The sequence below is a fragment of the Chroicocephalus ridibundus genome, chromosome 6 (genome assembly GCF_963924245.1).
Source record: "Chroicocephalus ridibundus chromosome 6, bChrRid1.1, whole genome shotgun sequence".
Taxonomy (NCBI): domain Eukaryota; kingdom Metazoa; phylum Chordata; class Aves; order Charadriiformes; family Laridae; genus Chroicocephalus; species Chroicocephalus ridibundus.
In genome coordinates this window covers 37,743,426-37,760,580 of record NC_086289.1, presented here as the reverse complement: position 1 = coordinate 37,760,580, position 17,155 = coordinate 37,743,426, and the positions used below count along the sequence as shown (strand labels likewise).

Genomic DNA, 17,155 nt, shown 5'->3' with positions numbered 1-17,155 from the left:
TGCTTTCAAAGACAGAATTATTTTATTATCACAGAGCAATCTAATAGATAATAAAGAGGAAAAAGAGTTTCAGGGTATTAAAGATACAGCTTTTGCATTAGAGAGCAGCATCCCACCAGTGCTCGCTGTGCAGACGCAAGAGAAACAGCAATGGAGAGAGAGCCGTGTTGGCGATACACCAGCTGCCTCTGGACAAGGTGTCGCTGCCTGTCCCTTCTCAGCCGACCCGGGACGGTTCTTGTCCCGTTCATCCCCCGAAACAACAGTTAGGGCTGAAGAGTGTTTGAGTGGCAAAGACACAGGCTTCCCAGCCCGCGTATCACCCAATCTTCCATCCGCACACCACGGAAAGGCCAGACTGAGTTACTGGGTTGCTTTCCCCACCACCACACTGTGAGTCTTCCCTCCTCTGTACACAATAAGGTGATTCTCCCAGTTCTGTAAAACCGATCCTGCCTTCTAAGTTACAGAAACCGAGCCCTGCCAGACTGTTAACGCTGCAGAGGACTTAAAGAATCCTGTCATTTCCATTTACTGGCAGCTTTACGGGGGATCCTCACTCTCAACTTTAAAAAAAAAAAAAGCCCAGTCCTGCCGATGCAGCTGTCAGCATCCTGATAAACGGGGGTGTGTTTTGAAGCCAGGCCAGAGAATGTTTTTCTTCTGCTCCCTGACAGCAGCGATCCAGACACGCTCAGCCCGAGGAGGGAGTGAATCCCAGGAGCTGCTCTATTGGCTTGTACCTCCACTCATCTGCCTCCAGCTCTTCCACCAGACCAGCTAGTTTTTCCATCCGTGCGACTTGTTGATCTGCGAGAAGTTCAAAGGTAACTGTGGTTTGCAATGACAGCGCAATTAAAGCTCTCAATTAGATGCAAATTCCCAGATGTCGAGGGGGAAGAGAATAGAATAAAACCCACCAAGCCGATTTGAACGCAAACCGACTCTTACACGACGCCCTGTGCAAACGGCGAGCCCTTGACAGATCACAGGAGAAAGCAGGGACAGGCTTTTCTGCCTCGTTCGGCGCTGAATGTGTATTTAACCATCCCTGCCCGTGCCGTGTAAATTCAAGTCCTAACAGGGAAATGCAAGGCCAATTATGGGGGTGAAAACAGGATGAAGCTCATTTCTTTAGCATAAATATTTATAGTGCAAAAGAACAGAGAAGTTCAGAGAGAGCTTGGTCGGCCCACGGTAGAGCTGGGTGCAGCACGAGGAACTCCTCGTTTTAACGAAGGTCCTTTGAGGAGCACCTGGATGACTGTAGTAGAAAGGCTCGGCAATCAGAGCACACTAACGATGCAATGGCCCCCGTGCAGAGACGGGCTGCCTCCCTGGGGATCCCCAAGACAACTTGTTCCTCTCAGCTTTATTTAAAACCAGTTGTGCATTGGGCACGCAGGCTCCATTTTCAATTAAATTAGCTGCAGTGGTAGGGAGATGAGAACAGCCCTTCTTCTTTTGGCCCTGCTGGGAGTTGTAACAGCGCAGCGGCCTCTTGGAAAAACGGCCCAGTACGAGCTGACTCAATAGCAAGAGGCGTAACATAAAATGCACCACGATTTATGCTGACTGCAGCAGTGGATGCTTTTAAGAGGGACTGTTCTCACCCCACCTGCTGCAACCGCGTGCTTTTGGGAACTGGCAAACAAACAAGCCAAAAAAATGATGACCTTGGTCTTTTTTTTAAGCCTTTCCCCTTTCTTACAGGGAGGCGACCGGTGCTCCGCAAACCAGTTTCAAAGGCTGGTGCTTATCAAGGGGAGCTTATCAGCGCTGGAGCCAGGGAAACAATGGCTCTGAAGTTCAGCTTTGCTTTTCGGTTCAGAAATATGGGATCAGGGCCTTGCAAGCTGCTGCACGCCCCCCAGACCTCCTCCTGGCAACCCTCGCTGGCAGAGGACAGGAAACCTCTCCGGTCTGAGACAACACGTGGAAGTACCCGTCGTGGCTGACAAGAGGTGGGGACCGGAAAGGATGTGACCCTCAAGCAGCAGAGGCGGTCTGGTGCTGAGCTCTGCCCAACCTCTCGAGAAAGTAAGCTGCTGTGCAGTCAAGCCCATCGTTCAGTTACAGGCACCTGGGTGGCGGGCAAAGGCCCCAGGAGGGAAGGAGAAGTTCAAACAAGACGTAAGGCTCTTTTTTGGGGAAGTAGGGAGTGGATCAGCCCCGCCACGCCATGCCAGGCACCTGCGCGTCCGTTTCCCAAGCACCTTTGGAAACCTCGCTTGACCCTGCCAGTGTCACTAAAGCTCAGCAGAGAAACAAAGGTGGAATCAAGTGTCTCTTGCCGGAGGCCCAAGAGACAGTCAGCGCTGGGCCAAGATCAGAGCGTGGGCGTTTCCTGCCCATCACCTCCTCTTCTGGCCTCACCTCTCGCTGCCTCTCGCAGTGCGGCACACGGCGATGGAAAAACAAGCTTCGAAAGGCACAGCCTGTTCCCACCCAGGCTGTGTGGTTCCCGTCGCTTTGCATAGGGCTTGCAAAAAGGACTTGATGATGGTCTGACTTAGCGTTAATTCGCCAACTTAAAAGGCTATTCTGCTTTTTTGTGGTTGGCACCCGAGAACATGTCAGCCTTTTCTCCGTGCTCCCCTGCCATCTTCCCCAATCAACACGCAGTTAAAACAGACAGTGCTTTGGTGCTTACCGTGTTTCACTTGTTTTAATGTAGATGCAACCTGATAGCTGAAGACAGACTCACAGAGGAATCTTTCGGAGCCATCTGTAAGCAGAAAAAGAGAGGCGGTTTAATCTGAGAGTTTTAAGACTGAGCAGCCTTAACCGAGTGCTGCCAACCTTCTATTTTTATGTTCGAGGTGTGGGTTTCCCCATTTGCCTATTCCGACACTTTCCCCGGTGCTCCGGTTTCTAGCCCGTATGGCCCCGCATTCAAATCCTGTGCGGGGCTTTGGCTGGCTCCTGGTGCCGCTGGAGAATGGCTGTGCCACCTGGGAGATGTCCTGGCTCATATTCTGATACATCCCCTCTGCAAACGGTTTTAGTCCATTTTTAAATAGAAGGTAAGCTAAGGAGAAGCCAGTTAATATTACTGCACTGTCCACTTCCCTCAGGGCTCAGACGCTTGGGTCCTTATAATGCTTTATGATTTCCCACAGGCTTAGACCATAACCCCGCATAAAGGATTTCAAATAATGTGTATCTTGACATCTAAATCAGTAACTGATCGCACAACCGACTCAGAAATAAAGCAATCTGGAATACGTGGCTAACTGTGTGCCAAGCACTGATGTAGTTTATGCGACTTCCTTTTTTAAAAAAAAAACCAAAACCTAAGGGTTTATTTAAAAGCAAGCGAGATAGTTAAGTAACAATAAAAATCAGTCAGTTAGTGGGGATTTTTGAAGGGGAAACTGGTATGCAGCTACCCAACCTGCACCTGCCTGGCGAAAGACTGGGTGTATCACCTTTTATCTCAGAAATTAAAAAGCTAACTTAAAGCTTCCTGTGACAGGGACAGTGTCCAGTTGTTGCTGCCACCAAGAGCAGACAGACTGCTGACTGCGGTGTTACTGGTAAACAGGTCAGCCCAAAGCAAAGTCAAGCAAAAGCTTCATGCCAGAAAAATGAGGAAGAGAAGCAATTTTAAAGACTAAGGGTAGAAACTGGCCCTGGAAAATCTAATCTGAAGCTGAACCCCAGGGAAGACTTGGAGTTTCGCTGTGCTTGGAGCATCCTCTTGCAAGTTGTTGAAACGCTGTGTTGGTGCTGCCCCGTGCTATTTCCAAACGTACCCTTCCCTCTCCTCCGACTCCCCAGCCTGGCCATCCTGCCCAGTGGCTCTGGGGAGGAACAGCTGCCTGTCTATTTGGCAACACGAAGTGCTTCATTATTTTAATTTGTTTTGAGGGCTCGTTAAGTTCTATGAGCAAGCCTTTAGTCATAATTACTTCAATAGACCGGCATATGGGCTCTAATGTGTAATAAAAACAGTCCTTAAAGGACGTAGCGATCAGTTCCCAGCTGCCTTGCGCTGCCGTGTTTGTCTCTACTGGAACACAGTCGCTTCTGAGCTGTAGGGCCACCCCGATGAACTTCGGGCTCACATAGTCGGGCTCACATAGTCGAGTGTGCGGTGTGGCGACACAGGAAGTTCAAGGGGAGCAGACAGACAGACAGACTGACCCCGTCATCTGGAGGACCTGCCCTTCCTCCCTCACCCACAGGAGGGGCAGGGACATGCAGCCGTGACGTGCCTGGGTCCTCCTTCAGGCAGCCCAGACAAAGCGGGTGGCAGGGCTCAGGCACGCAAAGGCAAGATGCCGCGCTGGATCAGAGCGCCAGCCCTCTCCAGGCAGCCCTGGAGAAATGCCCTGACAAGAGTCAGCCCAAAAGGGGAACGTGCTCAGCCTCTAAGGATTAAAAGAGAGGTCTAGTCCTGATTTATCCTCTCGCAGACCTGCAGCAAGGTTTTAACTTGGGTCGAGGGCAAAAGTAAGCCATACGTTTCCTGGCCAGCAGGGATACAAGCTGCCTCCTGTACTAGCCCAGTCAAATCCAACCCCATCACACGTTTTTGCCAAGAAAAATACTCCTGCCTCAGCTATCTTTACAGTAATTCCTGCCTGACATCAAAGGATTAGCTAACAATGAGCAATTAACAGAGTCATGTTCCCTTTCAGGTAGATCGCTTCCTCATCTGAAGTGTTGTCATGGAGCTAAAAAACAGGTGACTGCCAGAAAAATCACTTCCTCACGAACAACTGGTGGGAGAGCCGGGGCTGCTCGGGACCTAGCCAAGCCCTGGTGCTTCCTTCCTCCCTCTGGCTTTTGCCAGCTGAAGTCCAAAAAGGCAGTGGGATGCCAAGCTCGGCAACTCCCTGCACCCCAGGACGAGCAGGGAAGGAGAAAAGCAGGAGCAATCACCTTCCAGCATCTCCCCAGCTCCTTTGGGATAAGTGAAGAGGGCTTTTCGGGGCGGTGCCAGGTCTGAAACACTGAACCCTGATCCTGTTACAGAGCTGCCGCTGACTCCACCAGCTGATGAGGATGAGGAAGAGGCTGCCATTTCACCCTGTCCCAGCCTGAAAGAACAAAAAAGGGAGCAAAACGGAGTTAGGAAGGGCGTCTCGGGAGTTTCCCAGGGCACAAAGCCAGCAACCACACACATATCTGACGGCAGATGAAGGCGGCGAGGTCCAGGAAGAGCCAGCGAGCACAGCTTTGGGCTACCGCCCCCACTCCGTGGCTCGGCAGCCTTGAAGCGCCGGTGGTTGGAGGCTGCCCTGCCTGCATGGGAGAGGGTTGCCCGTGCCCGCTGCAGGGACGGCTGCAGTGAGCTGTCACACCACGCGGTGGCAACCAGAAACTGACGGTCACCCACGCTCTGACCCCTCCGACAAAGGGGGCCTGGGAATGCAGCGGCACCATCGGAGCGTGCATAAAAATAACCTGGCACAGGTCACTGGCCTGAATTCGCTGGCCTTCAGCTGCTTGGCGCTTTTCCCGCTCCCCAGCATCATAGAAAGATATTTATTTTTTTTTCCCCTCTTCTTTTTGCCTCGTTTCCAGGAGAACAAACACGGAAAAAAGTCCTGCTGCCTCATAAAACCTGGAAGCCTGCAGGACTGCCAGTTCCAGCGCCGCATCCTGCACAAAGCCATGCTGTGCCTAGTTTGCAGCAACTGTGCTTTGCATCACTCCAGATGCGCTTTTGCTTTTAAAACATTCTATTTGACCGAAACCGGCAGCAGCTGAGCATCTGTCTGCCTGTACTGGTCAAGCCCAGTCGCCTCTTCCATACCTCTTTCTCAGCCCTATTTTTAAGAGGTATTGGCTGTACATTTGGCATGATGGAGTACTTAATTGTGTCACATACCTCTCTGACAGGTCTGGTCAGCAGGCCTCTCTGGACATACATACATATGTATGTATGGACATATGGACATACATATGTATGTATGGACAGCATACCTCTCTGGACAGACAGAGACATCTGCCTCTGACAAATCTGTCACTAGGCACTGGTAAGTGACAGCACTCTCTACTCCTCCAAACTACTTATAAACATTCCCCAATTATCCTGCCCATTTAATGCATTTCTTTTATCCTACCTATTTAACACATTTCTGCAGACTCTCTAGGCTCTGCAGACAGTGCCTCTGGAAAGCATGCAAGGATTTAGTGGAAAAAAAGGGTTTTTAAAAGGCTCTGACAACTAGGAATTGCGCATTCCTACATAGTTAATCTCAAGATTGCTTCATTTACTGTGCAGAATACAAAACAGACTACCAGCTTGCAGCAGGCTGCGAAGGAAAACGCCTGGGCAAAAAAAAAACTTTTAAAACGGCTTATGATACATCCATCAACACCTTCCTCAACGAACCTGGGCAGGCCCGGGAAGCCAGACGATGCTTTGCGCTGAAAGGATGCCGACTGCGGGTCGCAACCATTGGCGGGCTCCTAGGTCTTTATAAATAAAGACTCCTGGCACGGTCTTTATTTTAAAGAGGCTGAGGCAAGCACGAAGCAGGGGGACGGCAGACGCAAGACGGGGCCTGCATCTCCATCGCCTCAGCGCTGTGGCACCCACCATCTTGGTACGGAGGGAGGGCTGACGGCACTGCGCGTGCGCGGCGCCCCGCCCACACGCCGGGCAGGCGGCGGCCTCAGTAGCGCCAGTGCGCACGCGCGGCGCCCTGCCCACACTCCCTCCGGGCGGGGCTTCAACAGCGCCACGGCGCATGCGCCACCCCAGGCCCCGCCCCTCCCCGGCTTCCGTAACCTGACGCTTCCCGGTGAGTGAGGCCCCCCCCGCCGCCGCCGCCGCCGCCCCCACCGCCCGCTTCCATTCCACCCCCCTCCCCGTTTCCGTTCGGCCCATCACCCGTCTCCTGCCCGGATCTCCCCCCTTCCCCTTCTTCCCCTTCCCGGGGCGCGGCCGGTCCCTCCGTGCCTCACCCGGCCGCCCGGACGGCTCGGCGCAGGCGGCGCGCGGGGTCGCGCTCGCGGTGCATGCTGGGGCGGGGAGTGCGCGCGCGGCCCCGCCCTACTTCCGGGGCGGTGGCGGGGGCCGGTAACCGTTAGCGACGGTTGAGGCGCCCGTTACTCACCGGGCCTGGGGCGAGCGAGCTCGCCCTGTCGCCGTTGGCGGTCGCCCGCCCGCCCTTCCTTCTGGCCTTCCTCTGGCCCGCCCGCCCTTCCTCTGGGCGGGGGCTCGGGGGTCTTGAGGCACCCCGGGAGCTGCTGAGGGGAAAAGCCTTAGAATCACAGAACGGTTTGGGTTGGAAGGGACCTCAAAGCCCACCCAGTGCCACCCCCTGCCCTGGGCAGGGACACCTCCCACCAGACCAGGCTGCTCCAAGCCCCCTCCAACCTGGCCTTGAACACCTCCAGGGATGGGGCAGCCACAGCTTCTCGGGGCAACCTGGGCCAGGGGCTCACCACCCTCACAGTAAAGAATTTCTGCCTCAGATCTCAGCTCAATCTCCCCTCTTTCAGTTTGAAACTGTTACCCTGTGTCCTATCATTACACTCCCTGATCCAGAGTCCTTCCGCATCCTTCCTGTAGCCCCCTTTAGGGCCTGGAAGGGGCTCTGAGGTCTCCCTGGAGCTTTCTCTTCTCCAGGCTGAGAGGCTCTCTCAGCCTGTCCTCACAGCAGAGGGGCTCCAGCCCTCCCAGCATCTCCGGGGCCTCCTCTGGCCCCACTCCAACAGCTCCATGTCCTTCCCGTGTTGAGGACTCCGGAGCTGGATGCAGTACTCCAGGTGGGGTCTCACCAGAGCAGAGTAGGGGGGCAGAATCACCTCCCTCAACCTGCTGGCCACACTTCTTTTGATGCAGCCCAGGGTGCAGGTGGCTTTCTGGGCTGCGAGTGCTCATTGCCGGCTCCTGTTAAGCTTCTCATCCACCAGCACCCCCAAGTCCTTCTCCTCAGGGCTGCTCTCCATCCATTCTCCACCCAACCTGTATTTGTGCCTGGGATTGCCATGACCCAGGTGCAGGACCTTGCACTTGGCCTGGCTGAACTTCATGAGGCTTGCACGGTCCCACCTCTCTAGCCTGTCCACGTCCCTCTGGATGGCATCCCTTCCCTCCAGCCTGTTGACCGTGCCACAGAGCTTGGTGTCATCGGCAAACTCGCTTAGGGTGCACTCAATCCCCCTGTCCATGTCACTGACGAAGATGTTAAACAGCCCTGGTCCCAGTACTGACCCCTGAGGAATGCCGCTCATCACTGGTTTCCATGTGGACATTGAGCCATTGACTGCAACCCTTTGAATGCGGCCATCCAGCCAGTTCCTTATCCACCAAGTGGCCCATCCATCAAATCCATGCTTTTCCAATTTAGAGACGAGGATGTAGTGTGGGACAGTGTCAAATGCTTAAACTTTTAACTTAAACAAACAACTTAACTTAAACAAACCTTAAACTTTTCACCTGCTGAGGGGGAAACTGACCAATTTGATGTCACTTAAACTGATGAAATATGGCCGTGCAATAAACCCACTTCAGGGTAAAGTCATCTTCAGAGGCCACCACTTTGGTTTTCTTCACCGATGGGTTGTGTTGTAGCAGGCAGGTGAACCTTCTGATGAAGACAAACATTTTGGTGGAGATTTTGTCTTCTGAGTAAGAGGAAACTTCTGTTTTAAAAGCAGGATATATCCAGTGTTAACAACTTCAGTGAACACAGAAAGAGAACACTGAAGATGTGAAGTCTCTGGCAGATGCCCGCCAGTTCATCAGATCGCCCTGTTGCTTCCACACCATAGAACGCTCTGTGCTGTAAAATGTTTAATTCAGCATTTCTAATATCGTTTGGAATAATGCGGGGTAGCCTAAGACTTCTACATGTTCTCCTCAAACTTGCCACTCTGAGGTGTAACTGCTAACACCGGCCAGAGCTGACCCCTCAGAGCGCTTTTTTTCCCTTCCCTAGCCACCCCCTGAGCAGATCCAGGGAACCGTGTTTGCTTTGGAAAAGCTCCTTGGGCCTTTGGGAAACTAGCGGAGGATGGCAGGTGGTGTGAGGGAGGCCAGCGTTGTCGGGGATTGCTTGCGAGAGGCTGGGGTCTCCTTGGTCTGCAGCTACGGAAGATAACGAGGTGAAATTGTTCAGAATCCTGAACGGTGCTAAGACAGCACGTTGACTGAGGCCATGGTGAGTTTTAGATAAAACGTGTGAGTTTCAGGGAGCATGGTGATCAGTGGCTGACCTCCTTGCAGGGCTGAAAACACTGATGCTTTGTTATGTATCTTACATTGCTTAAGTTTCCTGGCTTTATGAGCTGACAAAGAGTATACTTGTTAAGTTCTTGGAAAAACAGTCTTTGAACGTTAAGGTTTGAGAAGGTATTGCTTTTCTGAAACCTCTTGTGCGTACGTAAAGGAGGAGTTACTGCTCTTCTGAAAATACAGACCTCGCTCTTTACTGCTGAGCCCCTCAGAGCTCCCCCAATGCCTCTTACAAATTATCCACAAGGAAACTTCGGAATTTACCTTTCCTTGGCATAAGTTAGCAAAGCTGTCTTTGTCTTTGCATTAGGAGGAGGAGGAGCGGGATGGATGTTCTGCGTCCCACTCTGATAAGGATCGGGGGGCGCGTATACAGGAAGAATCTCATTCAAGAGCAGGCCTACCAGCACGAGGAGGAGGAGGAGGATTTCTGTGCAGGTAACGAGTGCTGCGTGAGGACTTGCTACAGATGAAATCATCCCCCCTGGTGACCTAGGGAGCTCCTGGAGTTCTCTCTGATGTCTTTACATGCTCAAGGACCTGCCCCTGCGGTGGAGTGAGGTGTTCAAGAGGGAGAAAAATGCTTTGCTTTGGTCCTTGGTGATGCTGCCGGCCAAAGAGTGCACGTAACGCTGGTTACTGAATGTGGGTTTGGGTGCCTGTGCTGCTGGCTCTTGGTTATGTTTGCTGGCTGTGAAAGACCTCCAGTAAAGAGGGGAAAAAATGAGCCCCGTTGATCGGTTTTCCCTGGGTTCCTGAAGTGCCTTTCTTTTTGGTAGTGCAATTATTTGCAGGTATGGCAGGAGTGGAATCTACTTGCTAAATATCCTCTGTCCTTGCAGTGTTTGCCCCTTGAAGAACCGGCCTCTTATAATGTGGCTTTTGGAAGGTGTTAACCTATTTTTGGGGCAGAATTCTTCCTGTTCTGATGTATTTTACCTTTCTGCATGAGTTGTGGGCACAGAAGAGCTCGGCAGTTATTTCTCAGATGGAAAGGGTTGTGGCTGTTGTGTCCTGTTTCTCCCTCCATCCCGCATTTCATTGGATTGAACAAAGCTTTAATGAGTGGCTTGCCACCCAAATTTGTCCCCGTATGTGTCGGAGAGGAGACATAGGATGACTACCCGAACCCTTGAACCAAAACTATCCCCGCCTTTTATTTGTGTTCTTCTGCAACACCAAATTCCTGCTCAGGTCTCTGAATGGGGTGGTGGCTTCCAGCCTGCCAAGGAGGAGAGACCATTCCCACTGGGTAGCTGTGCAGCTTCCAGCTGAGAGAAAACCCGGTCTGTAACTACTGCTTTCCTGCGCCTCCCGGCCCCGCGGATTTAGAAGCAGTCATTATGTTTTCCTGAGTTGGTAGTAAGGTGAAATAAAAATCAGTTAGCCGCAATGGAGAGGAATCCGTTTCTCCCTTTACTTAACCTTGTGAGAAGGCGGCTGCGAGACCATTGTCCTACACAAAGTGCTGCCAAACTTTACAGAGGTTGTTCAAGGTCTGTTGTTGTGTTTTGTTTTTTTTTCTGGTAGGCCCGGGTGACTGCGCAGACGAACCCTGTGATGCCTTTGTGGTGGAAGAGACTGAGAAAGGCTTCCAGTGCAGAGTAGAGGTTCCCAGCCCATTATACAAGTGAGCCTACGTGTTTCTGGTTTATTTGAGTTGCTGCTGGGAAGCGGTTGAGCACAGGATTTTTTTTTTTTTGAGGTCGGGGTAAGCGCTGGCTCTCCAAAATATATTCCGTTTTGTGGATGTGGATTTTAGCGTTTGGGAAGGGAAAATTGGCAATGCCTTTTTAGTGCAGTTGTGCCACGCTTGACTCCTGGCCTCCCCTGTGACAGAGACAGCAGGTGGTGCTTTCTTGCTGGCAGGAGAGTTTTTGAGCGTTCTTCCCTTGAACATAAAAGCGTCAGGGAGGGGGGAAGAAGGGGAGGAAGAACTGGGGCGAGCAGCCTGGCAGGGGGAGTTTGTGAAAGCTCTGAGAGAAAGTACACATGACTGGAATTGACTCTTGACTCAAATGTGGTGTTTACTGGGAAGCCTGTAGTGTTCAAAGCTTTATCTAGTTATTTTTGACAGTGTTATAGGTTGAATAGTTTTACTGAGATGCAGAGAAGGAAAGCTGTTCTGTTGTGTGTTTGGATGCTGGCAAATGAGTACCTTGAGCAAAGCAAAAAGCAGAAAAAAGTGCCCTTAGTTCTTTGTCATCCGAGATAATGGGAAAAAAGGATAACCCAGCTGATGAATAAGCCGTGGCAGGATGTGCTGGGCAGAGCTGTCGTGGACCGACTGACTTATTTTAGCTTAAGCCAGTTGCGAGCCACAGCTCAGCATCATCCCCTCATCCGAGACTGGTCACGCGTGGAGTGCTGGGAGTAACCGGGTCCTGTGCCTGGAGCTGACTGCGCACATCCCTCTGGCACAGAGATACGGAATCTGGGCGCAACCAGCTGCCTGTGGCAGGGTTCATCTGCTGGCTGGACGCACTCGATGGAGAGCAGCCCAGCGACACTGTGTACATGACTCTCTTGCATTTTTACGCCTCCAGGTACATCATTGGGAAGAAAGGGGAGACCAAGAAGAAGCTAGAAACAGAGACTCGAACCTCCATCAGCATTCCCAAGCCTGGAGTGGAAGGAGAAATTGGTGAGCTTGAACATGCACAAAATGTGTGTTCTCTCATCAGCCCTTGCACAGACATGATTTGAACGGGCAGGGGGCATAGGAGGTGTTTTTCTTTTAATTCCTGCTTCTGACATGGCGCTGACACCCTTTATGGCCTTTGAAAAATCGCTTCACATTTCTCCTGAGCTTATTTCCCCTATCTATAAATCCTTATAAAGCAATATAAGGATTTTTTTTTGGAAAAAAAAAATCTATTTTAAGTCTATGGATAGTCTCACTGAAGTCACTTCTAGGCCTTAAATGACTGCCTTGAGGACTTTGGGCCTGAATGTGTTGGGGTGGTTTTTTGGTTTTGCTGTGTTATTTTTTTTTTTTAAATTAATACTATTTCCATTAACAAGGAGCTGTAACATGCATCCAGAAAAAATTGCCGCCTCGTATATTTATGCATGAAATAAATTTCAGCACCTGCTTTAATCTGAGAAGTGTTTTGATGACGTTGCTGCCTTTCTGGCGCTGTCACTTGATCCTGAGAGTGAGAGCAGGCTTTCTTGTACCGTATGTTCCTTCTCATCACTTCCAGTGACTTCAAAAGAAAGGAGGCGTTGCTCCTAAGGGCTGGCCCGTGCGGGTTTCTGCCTGAGTGGGTATCTGGACGGCCCCTTACGCACGCTCTGGTAATAATTGGCATGGCATACAGTTACGTTTGTGACAGAGCTGTGAGGAGCAAGTGACAAGGGGGATCCAGCTGTGGTGTTGCACAGGAACGTGGCGGTACTTCTCAAGAAGTGGGTCTTGACTTCTTTCTGAGAACCGTGAAGGACTATTAGGATGGTTGAGAGATGTTGAAAACATGTAATAATAGGAAGCCAAGAAAATTTTGCTCCTCACAGTTCTTTCCTTTCAAGCTCAAGGGTTCTCTGTTTGGTGCCTTGAAGTGCATGCACAAATGATATAGGCCATCTTGATCTTTGATAGATTTTTTTCTTTTCTTTTTCACTTTGACTGCCTTTGTGAAAACTTGAAATAATGCTCTAGAAATCTGAAGAGCCACTGAAATGATAGACTCTTAGTTATTGTTTTTAGGCACTCAGAGCTTACTTTCTTGAGAGCAGAGGGATACTTTTGATGGCGTCATCCTGTCTTTACAGAGGAAAGCACAGCTGTGCCAGGCATTTTAAGTCAAGCAGGGAGTCTGGTTAGGTTTCTGTGTGCACGGTTGGGAGTTTTAATTCCTATCGCTTCTTCAGCGAGCCAGGGACTAAGAGTAGAGAGGTGCTGTTGTGCAGGTTTTTCTAATTCCCTCCTGGCTGCTCCTGGATGAATTTTCTTACTTTCACAATATCCTCCAATATTGATATTTTAAAGCGCACGGATAAATATCATGTAAAATCACGATCCATTCATTACTTTTTATTTTGCATGTGTGTCAGTAGTCTCACTGTAGCTTCACGGAAACCAGACAGGTATTGCTTTGGTTTCCTTGCAGTGATTACAGGGCAGCATCGCAGCGGTGTCATCTCTGCCCGAACGCGGATCGATGTTCTCCTGGACAGCTTCCGTAAGAAGCAGCCCTTCACACACTTCCTGTCCTTCGCTCTCAACCAGCCCGCCATCCAGGAGAAGTTCCTGCAGTTCAAGGAGGAAGTGTTGGAGAAATGCTCAAAGGTAAGGATCCACGTGAGAATTAAAATCAAGTGGAAGCCCTTCGGCAGAGCGCCGTTTCATTTATTGAGAGATAGCTTTTTGGCGTTTGCCTTGAAGGCCTTATTCTATTCTATTTCCTAGGAATGTGTTTTTAACAGGCCTTTTACTTAAGTTGGCGGATCTGCTGTGAATTTGTTGAGTGCTGTTGTGAAATCTTCTGGAAAGTGGAATGGCTTACTTAGTAAATCGTTAGTAAAATATTTTGTTCTCCTTAGAGATTTTCCTAGGTAGGAGGATATCTAAGATTCAAAAGAGCGGTTGGGGTTTTTTGTTTTTAATAGGAAAGCCACTAAATAATGTAGTGGACTTTTCTACATTTTATATGATTTCTACGTGACCGTGAAACCAGGTAGGAATTCACGAGTTTGCTGCTGCTTCTATTTCACGTTTCTTTTGGTTACTGACAGTGAAGGAAGATGGGTGTCATTAGTGGAGCTGAGGGAGAAATGACTTGGTAGCACATGCCATCCTGCAAATCTAATCGCTTCCCTTCTTCCCCCTGAGACGCTGTGCTGACAGTCCCTCCTGCTTGCCTTCAGATCTTGCATTGAGAGCAGCAGGAAATAGTTAGGCATAGGGAAATGAAGGACAGAATGAAGTGAAAGCGGTGTATTCCCTGGTTTATTTTAGCATGCTTCTAGTTTGACAGAAGCAGTATGTCAGTGCACGGGGCCAGGCTGAGGAGAGGGAATGGTATTATTAAATTGCTGTGTCTTCTGAGTCTGCTGGCAGGACATCTCTAGGTAAGAGAGAAGAGTTCCTCTTCGTGACCGCTGCAGGTTAGATTGCGTACACGCAGCAGGGTTTTGTGGGCTGATATTCTTGCCTTCATGTCCATCAGTGCCTTTCAAAGGGGAAAATATAATCTCGCCGATAGCACAGCTTAAGAGGTTTAGTTTCCTATGCCTTCATGCCGGTGGGTGTGAATTATCTGATAGCTGGGGAGACAGGAGTTCTTACTCAAGTTTTCGTGGTCGCTTGCATGTCAATTGTCTCATCTCCAAGAGCAGAACTGAGCTGGCTCTGCAGTCTTGTCTTTCCTGGCAGTTCTGATTTAAGTCCCTCTTCTCCACCCAGCAGCCTATTTCCATGGCATTTTAGGATTTTTCTATCACTCAGCTTTCCACTTGATGTTAAATACAACCGAAACTGGCCAACAGATCCACGGATTAACAACCACTGCAATGCCATGCGGACCCTTTCCTCGGGCTAGGAGGATATCACTGGCTGGATCAGCTATCCTCATTAGCCAGCAGCAGGTACCTTTATTAAAGCTCACCGTTACTAAAAGAAAGCCCTGAAGACAGAGGGATGGAAACATTAGCCTGAGAAAGTGCTGGCTGAACAGAAAGTGCCAGACCTTGGGCTGGCGTCAGTGGTGGCCTGGCTCCCTCTGTTGGTTTCTAGTTCCAGTCCTAGTGTGGGGACACACCAAAGTCACAGGGAGAGAAGCGGCTTTTCAAGGGGCTGGTACCTTCAGCACAGGGCTCTGGTAGTGGCTGTTCGTGCCGTTGGCCCTGGACTGCACCCCTGTTTTCAGTCTGGTGTTTCTCTTGCCCTTTGTCCCCTTCTACCTGGGCTTGTGGCTGTTACAGTCCTTTCACTTGATCTCCCCCAAGGTCTGGTCCTGCTCTGCTTGAAGCTTTGGCATTCTGGACTCTGCTTATCTGACCCTCATCCTCCCCCTAGCTGTCTGCCGGCAGGTCCTGTGGGTCTCTCGTGTCCCTCCCCGTGGACAGCAAACCCAGACGTGCCCGCTGCGCGGGCAGTAACCTCGGTGTCATCCCGTACGTCTTGCTGGGTTCTGGCTTCCAGGCGCCTCGGTGTCAGGTGAATCCTTTCAGTGTCACATCTCTAAGATGTGGCCTCTTTTATTCATCTTGGCAGCTAACGCTGTCATTCATGCTGTCATCCTGTGTTTTTATTCCTGCAACACACTGCCCTCACACAGGACTAGCGCTCTCCTTGCGGAGCACTCATTTTTTCCTGCCTGCTGGTTTGGTTGCACCTCTGCAACCCTCCATTGTCCCTGCCTTGGCTGGTGACCTTACTGGCTCTTCAGACCCTTCCTGATCTGTCTCTATCACATTGTTTGTCTCTTGCTCGCTCTTAAGTATCGTTCTGCATCCCTGGGTAGGCATGGAGGTCTGCCATCCCCTTAGAAACACGTTCATACATTCATCTTGGTGCTTTCCCCAGTGTTGTCAGTCACGTTCAGAAGGAGCTGCCTGGGAACATATGCCAACCTTCACATACTCCGTGTCCTGGAAAGCTGCAGAAACCCAAGCTTGGTCAGAGGAGCGCTGAGACCACTGCTGACCGGGCGAGTCACGCTAATTTTTCCTCCTCTCATCTGACCTTCTTTCTCTCCTGCAGTTTTAGTTCTGTGTCTGGATGGCACTGAGTCCTGTAAGGCTCTGCGTCATGGTGAGGGATCCTGCAGCGTGGGCGTGCGCACAGGAACACATTTTGGCCTAACAGCTACTTCTGGCTTTCAGTAACCTCAGACTTGAACTGTTCTCGGACCCAGCACCCAGGCATGAATCCTCCTAATACCGGTAACAGCGATATCGCTGAGAGAATGTGGCACTCGAGACATAGCATGCCTTTTGCTGCTGCCGAGTCATCAAGGTGCTTCGAGGAATCTCCCAAAACGGTGGCAAGCTGAAGCTGCCCTACAGCAGGACACCTCTCTGTAGGTGGAAGCAGAAGGGCTGGGGCTGCCATTCCTGCTCTCTGTGCTGCGTGGGTGCGAGGTGCCCCGGCCTGGAAGCTGTGGAGTTGTCTTAGCACTGCTCCATGTCCTGTGCCTCTCAGGAGAGCCTGAAATGTTCCTGGTACTGCTTACATCAGCTCTACAGTTTCCATTTTTAGTTTGAAATGTGGAATTCGGTCAGTGGCCGGTATTTGGGGGTTTGCATATGGATAGCCTAGGAATATATGGTGCTTTATTTTTCTGCCCTTCCTTCTCCTGGTATTAGCAAAAGGGTTTCTAGATATATTGCTGGCTGTTAGTTCAAGGAGTATATTGCAGCCCCGTATGTCTCTCAATCACTCCACAAGCCGGTAATGCCACTCTAATACCACTTTATCTCACAGCAGGGTCTGCTGGAAAGCGTGTCAGTAATGAAAAACAGTAATTCAAAACTGTGCCTCACAGAGCAATAAGAGAGCTTATAGATTTGTCCAAAGCAAAGGGATTTCTCAGGATACTTGGAGAAATCCGAATAGGTTTCGGTTGACAGAAGCAGCGCGCTTCTCTTCCTGTTGCAATTTGCTGGTGCGAAACATTGCAGAATTAGGTAAACCCCAGTCTTTGAATGAAGCTCGGTAATAACGGTAAGGAAGGGAAAGGACCGGTTGTGCGTGTGTGAGGATTTCTTCTGGCCATTGAGCATTTGTGAGGGACTCTATTTCTCTCTGAAGCAGTTACCATGACAACCATTCATTTATATTTTATAGCACAGGGTTATGTTGGTGGGTATGTGCTTTCTAACTTTTTGTGTGTGTGTGCGTGTGTGTCTTTAAGACATTTTTTATAAGATGAACCGTGTGCTGGAATATGGAACGTGGTCCATGGTACGGTTTAGGGCTGCCAGGCAATGAAGCAGGGCTGAGGGGAG

At 50.5% G+C, this 17,155-nt stretch overlaps 2 protein-coding genes across 8 annotated transcripts in view; one reads left to right on the top strand and one right to left on the bottom strand.

The window, feature by feature from the left end:
* ANAPC16 (anaphase promoting complex subunit 16) lies at positions 1-7,010 on the bottom strand. Of its 3 annotated transcripts, XM_063337422.1 has the most exons (5): positions 6,925-6,982; positions 6,350-6,432; positions 4,891-5,048; positions 2,654-2,728; positions 1-810 (listed from the first exon to the last, which is right to left on the bottom strand). In XM_063337422.1, the coding sequence occupies exons 3-5, from the start codon at positions 5,030-5,032 to the stop codon at positions 695-697; spliced, it is 333 nt and encodes a 110-aa protein (XP_063193492.1). In that variant the 5' UTR covers positions 5,033-5,048; positions 6,350-6,432; positions 6,925-6,982; the 3' UTR covers positions 1-694. The 3 variants fall into 3 exon arrangements, with proteins under 3 accessions (XP_063193492.1, XP_063193491.1, XP_063193493.1); XM_063337421.1 differs by lacking the exon at positions 6,350-6,432 and having other exon boundaries at positions 6,925-7,010; XM_063337423.1 differs by lacking the exon at positions 6,350-6,432 and having other exon boundaries at positions 6,920-6,940.
* ASCC1 (activating signal cointegrator 1 complex subunit 1) overlaps positions 6,718-17,155 on the top strand; it is a 39,000-nt gene continuing 28,562 nt past the window's right edge. For all 5 annotated transcript variants that reach the window (XR_010071447.1, XR_010071446.1, XR_010071448.1 and 2 more), the window contains exons 1-5: positions 6,718-6,761; positions 9,513-9,640; positions 10,733-10,832; positions 11,749-11,846; positions 13,315-13,493. Coding sequence is in view for 1 of the 5 variants with exons in the window: in XM_063337420.1 (XP_063193490.1) it covers positions 9,529-9,640; positions 10,733-10,832; positions 11,749-11,846; positions 13,315-13,493 (489 nt within the window). In the remaining 4 variants the exon portion in view is untranslated. The remainder of the gene's footprint in view (positions 6,762-9,512; positions 9,641-10,732; positions 10,833-11,748; positions 11,847-13,314; positions 13,494-17,155) is intronic.

Coding starts and splice junctions, on each gene's coding strand:
- ANAPC16 (XM_063337421.1), bottom strand. CDS start 6,980: ATGCACCGCGAGCGCGACCCCGCGCGCCGCCTGCGCCGAGCCGTCCGG. Junction 2,729..4,890: donor AGCTGGGGAGATGCTGGAAG/GTGATTGCTCCT, acceptor TTCTGCTTACAG/ATGGCTCCGAAAGATTCCTC. Junction 811..2,653: donor ATTAAAACAAGTGAAACACG/GTAAGCACCAAA, acceptor AACTTCTCGCAG/ATCAACAAGTCGCACGGATG.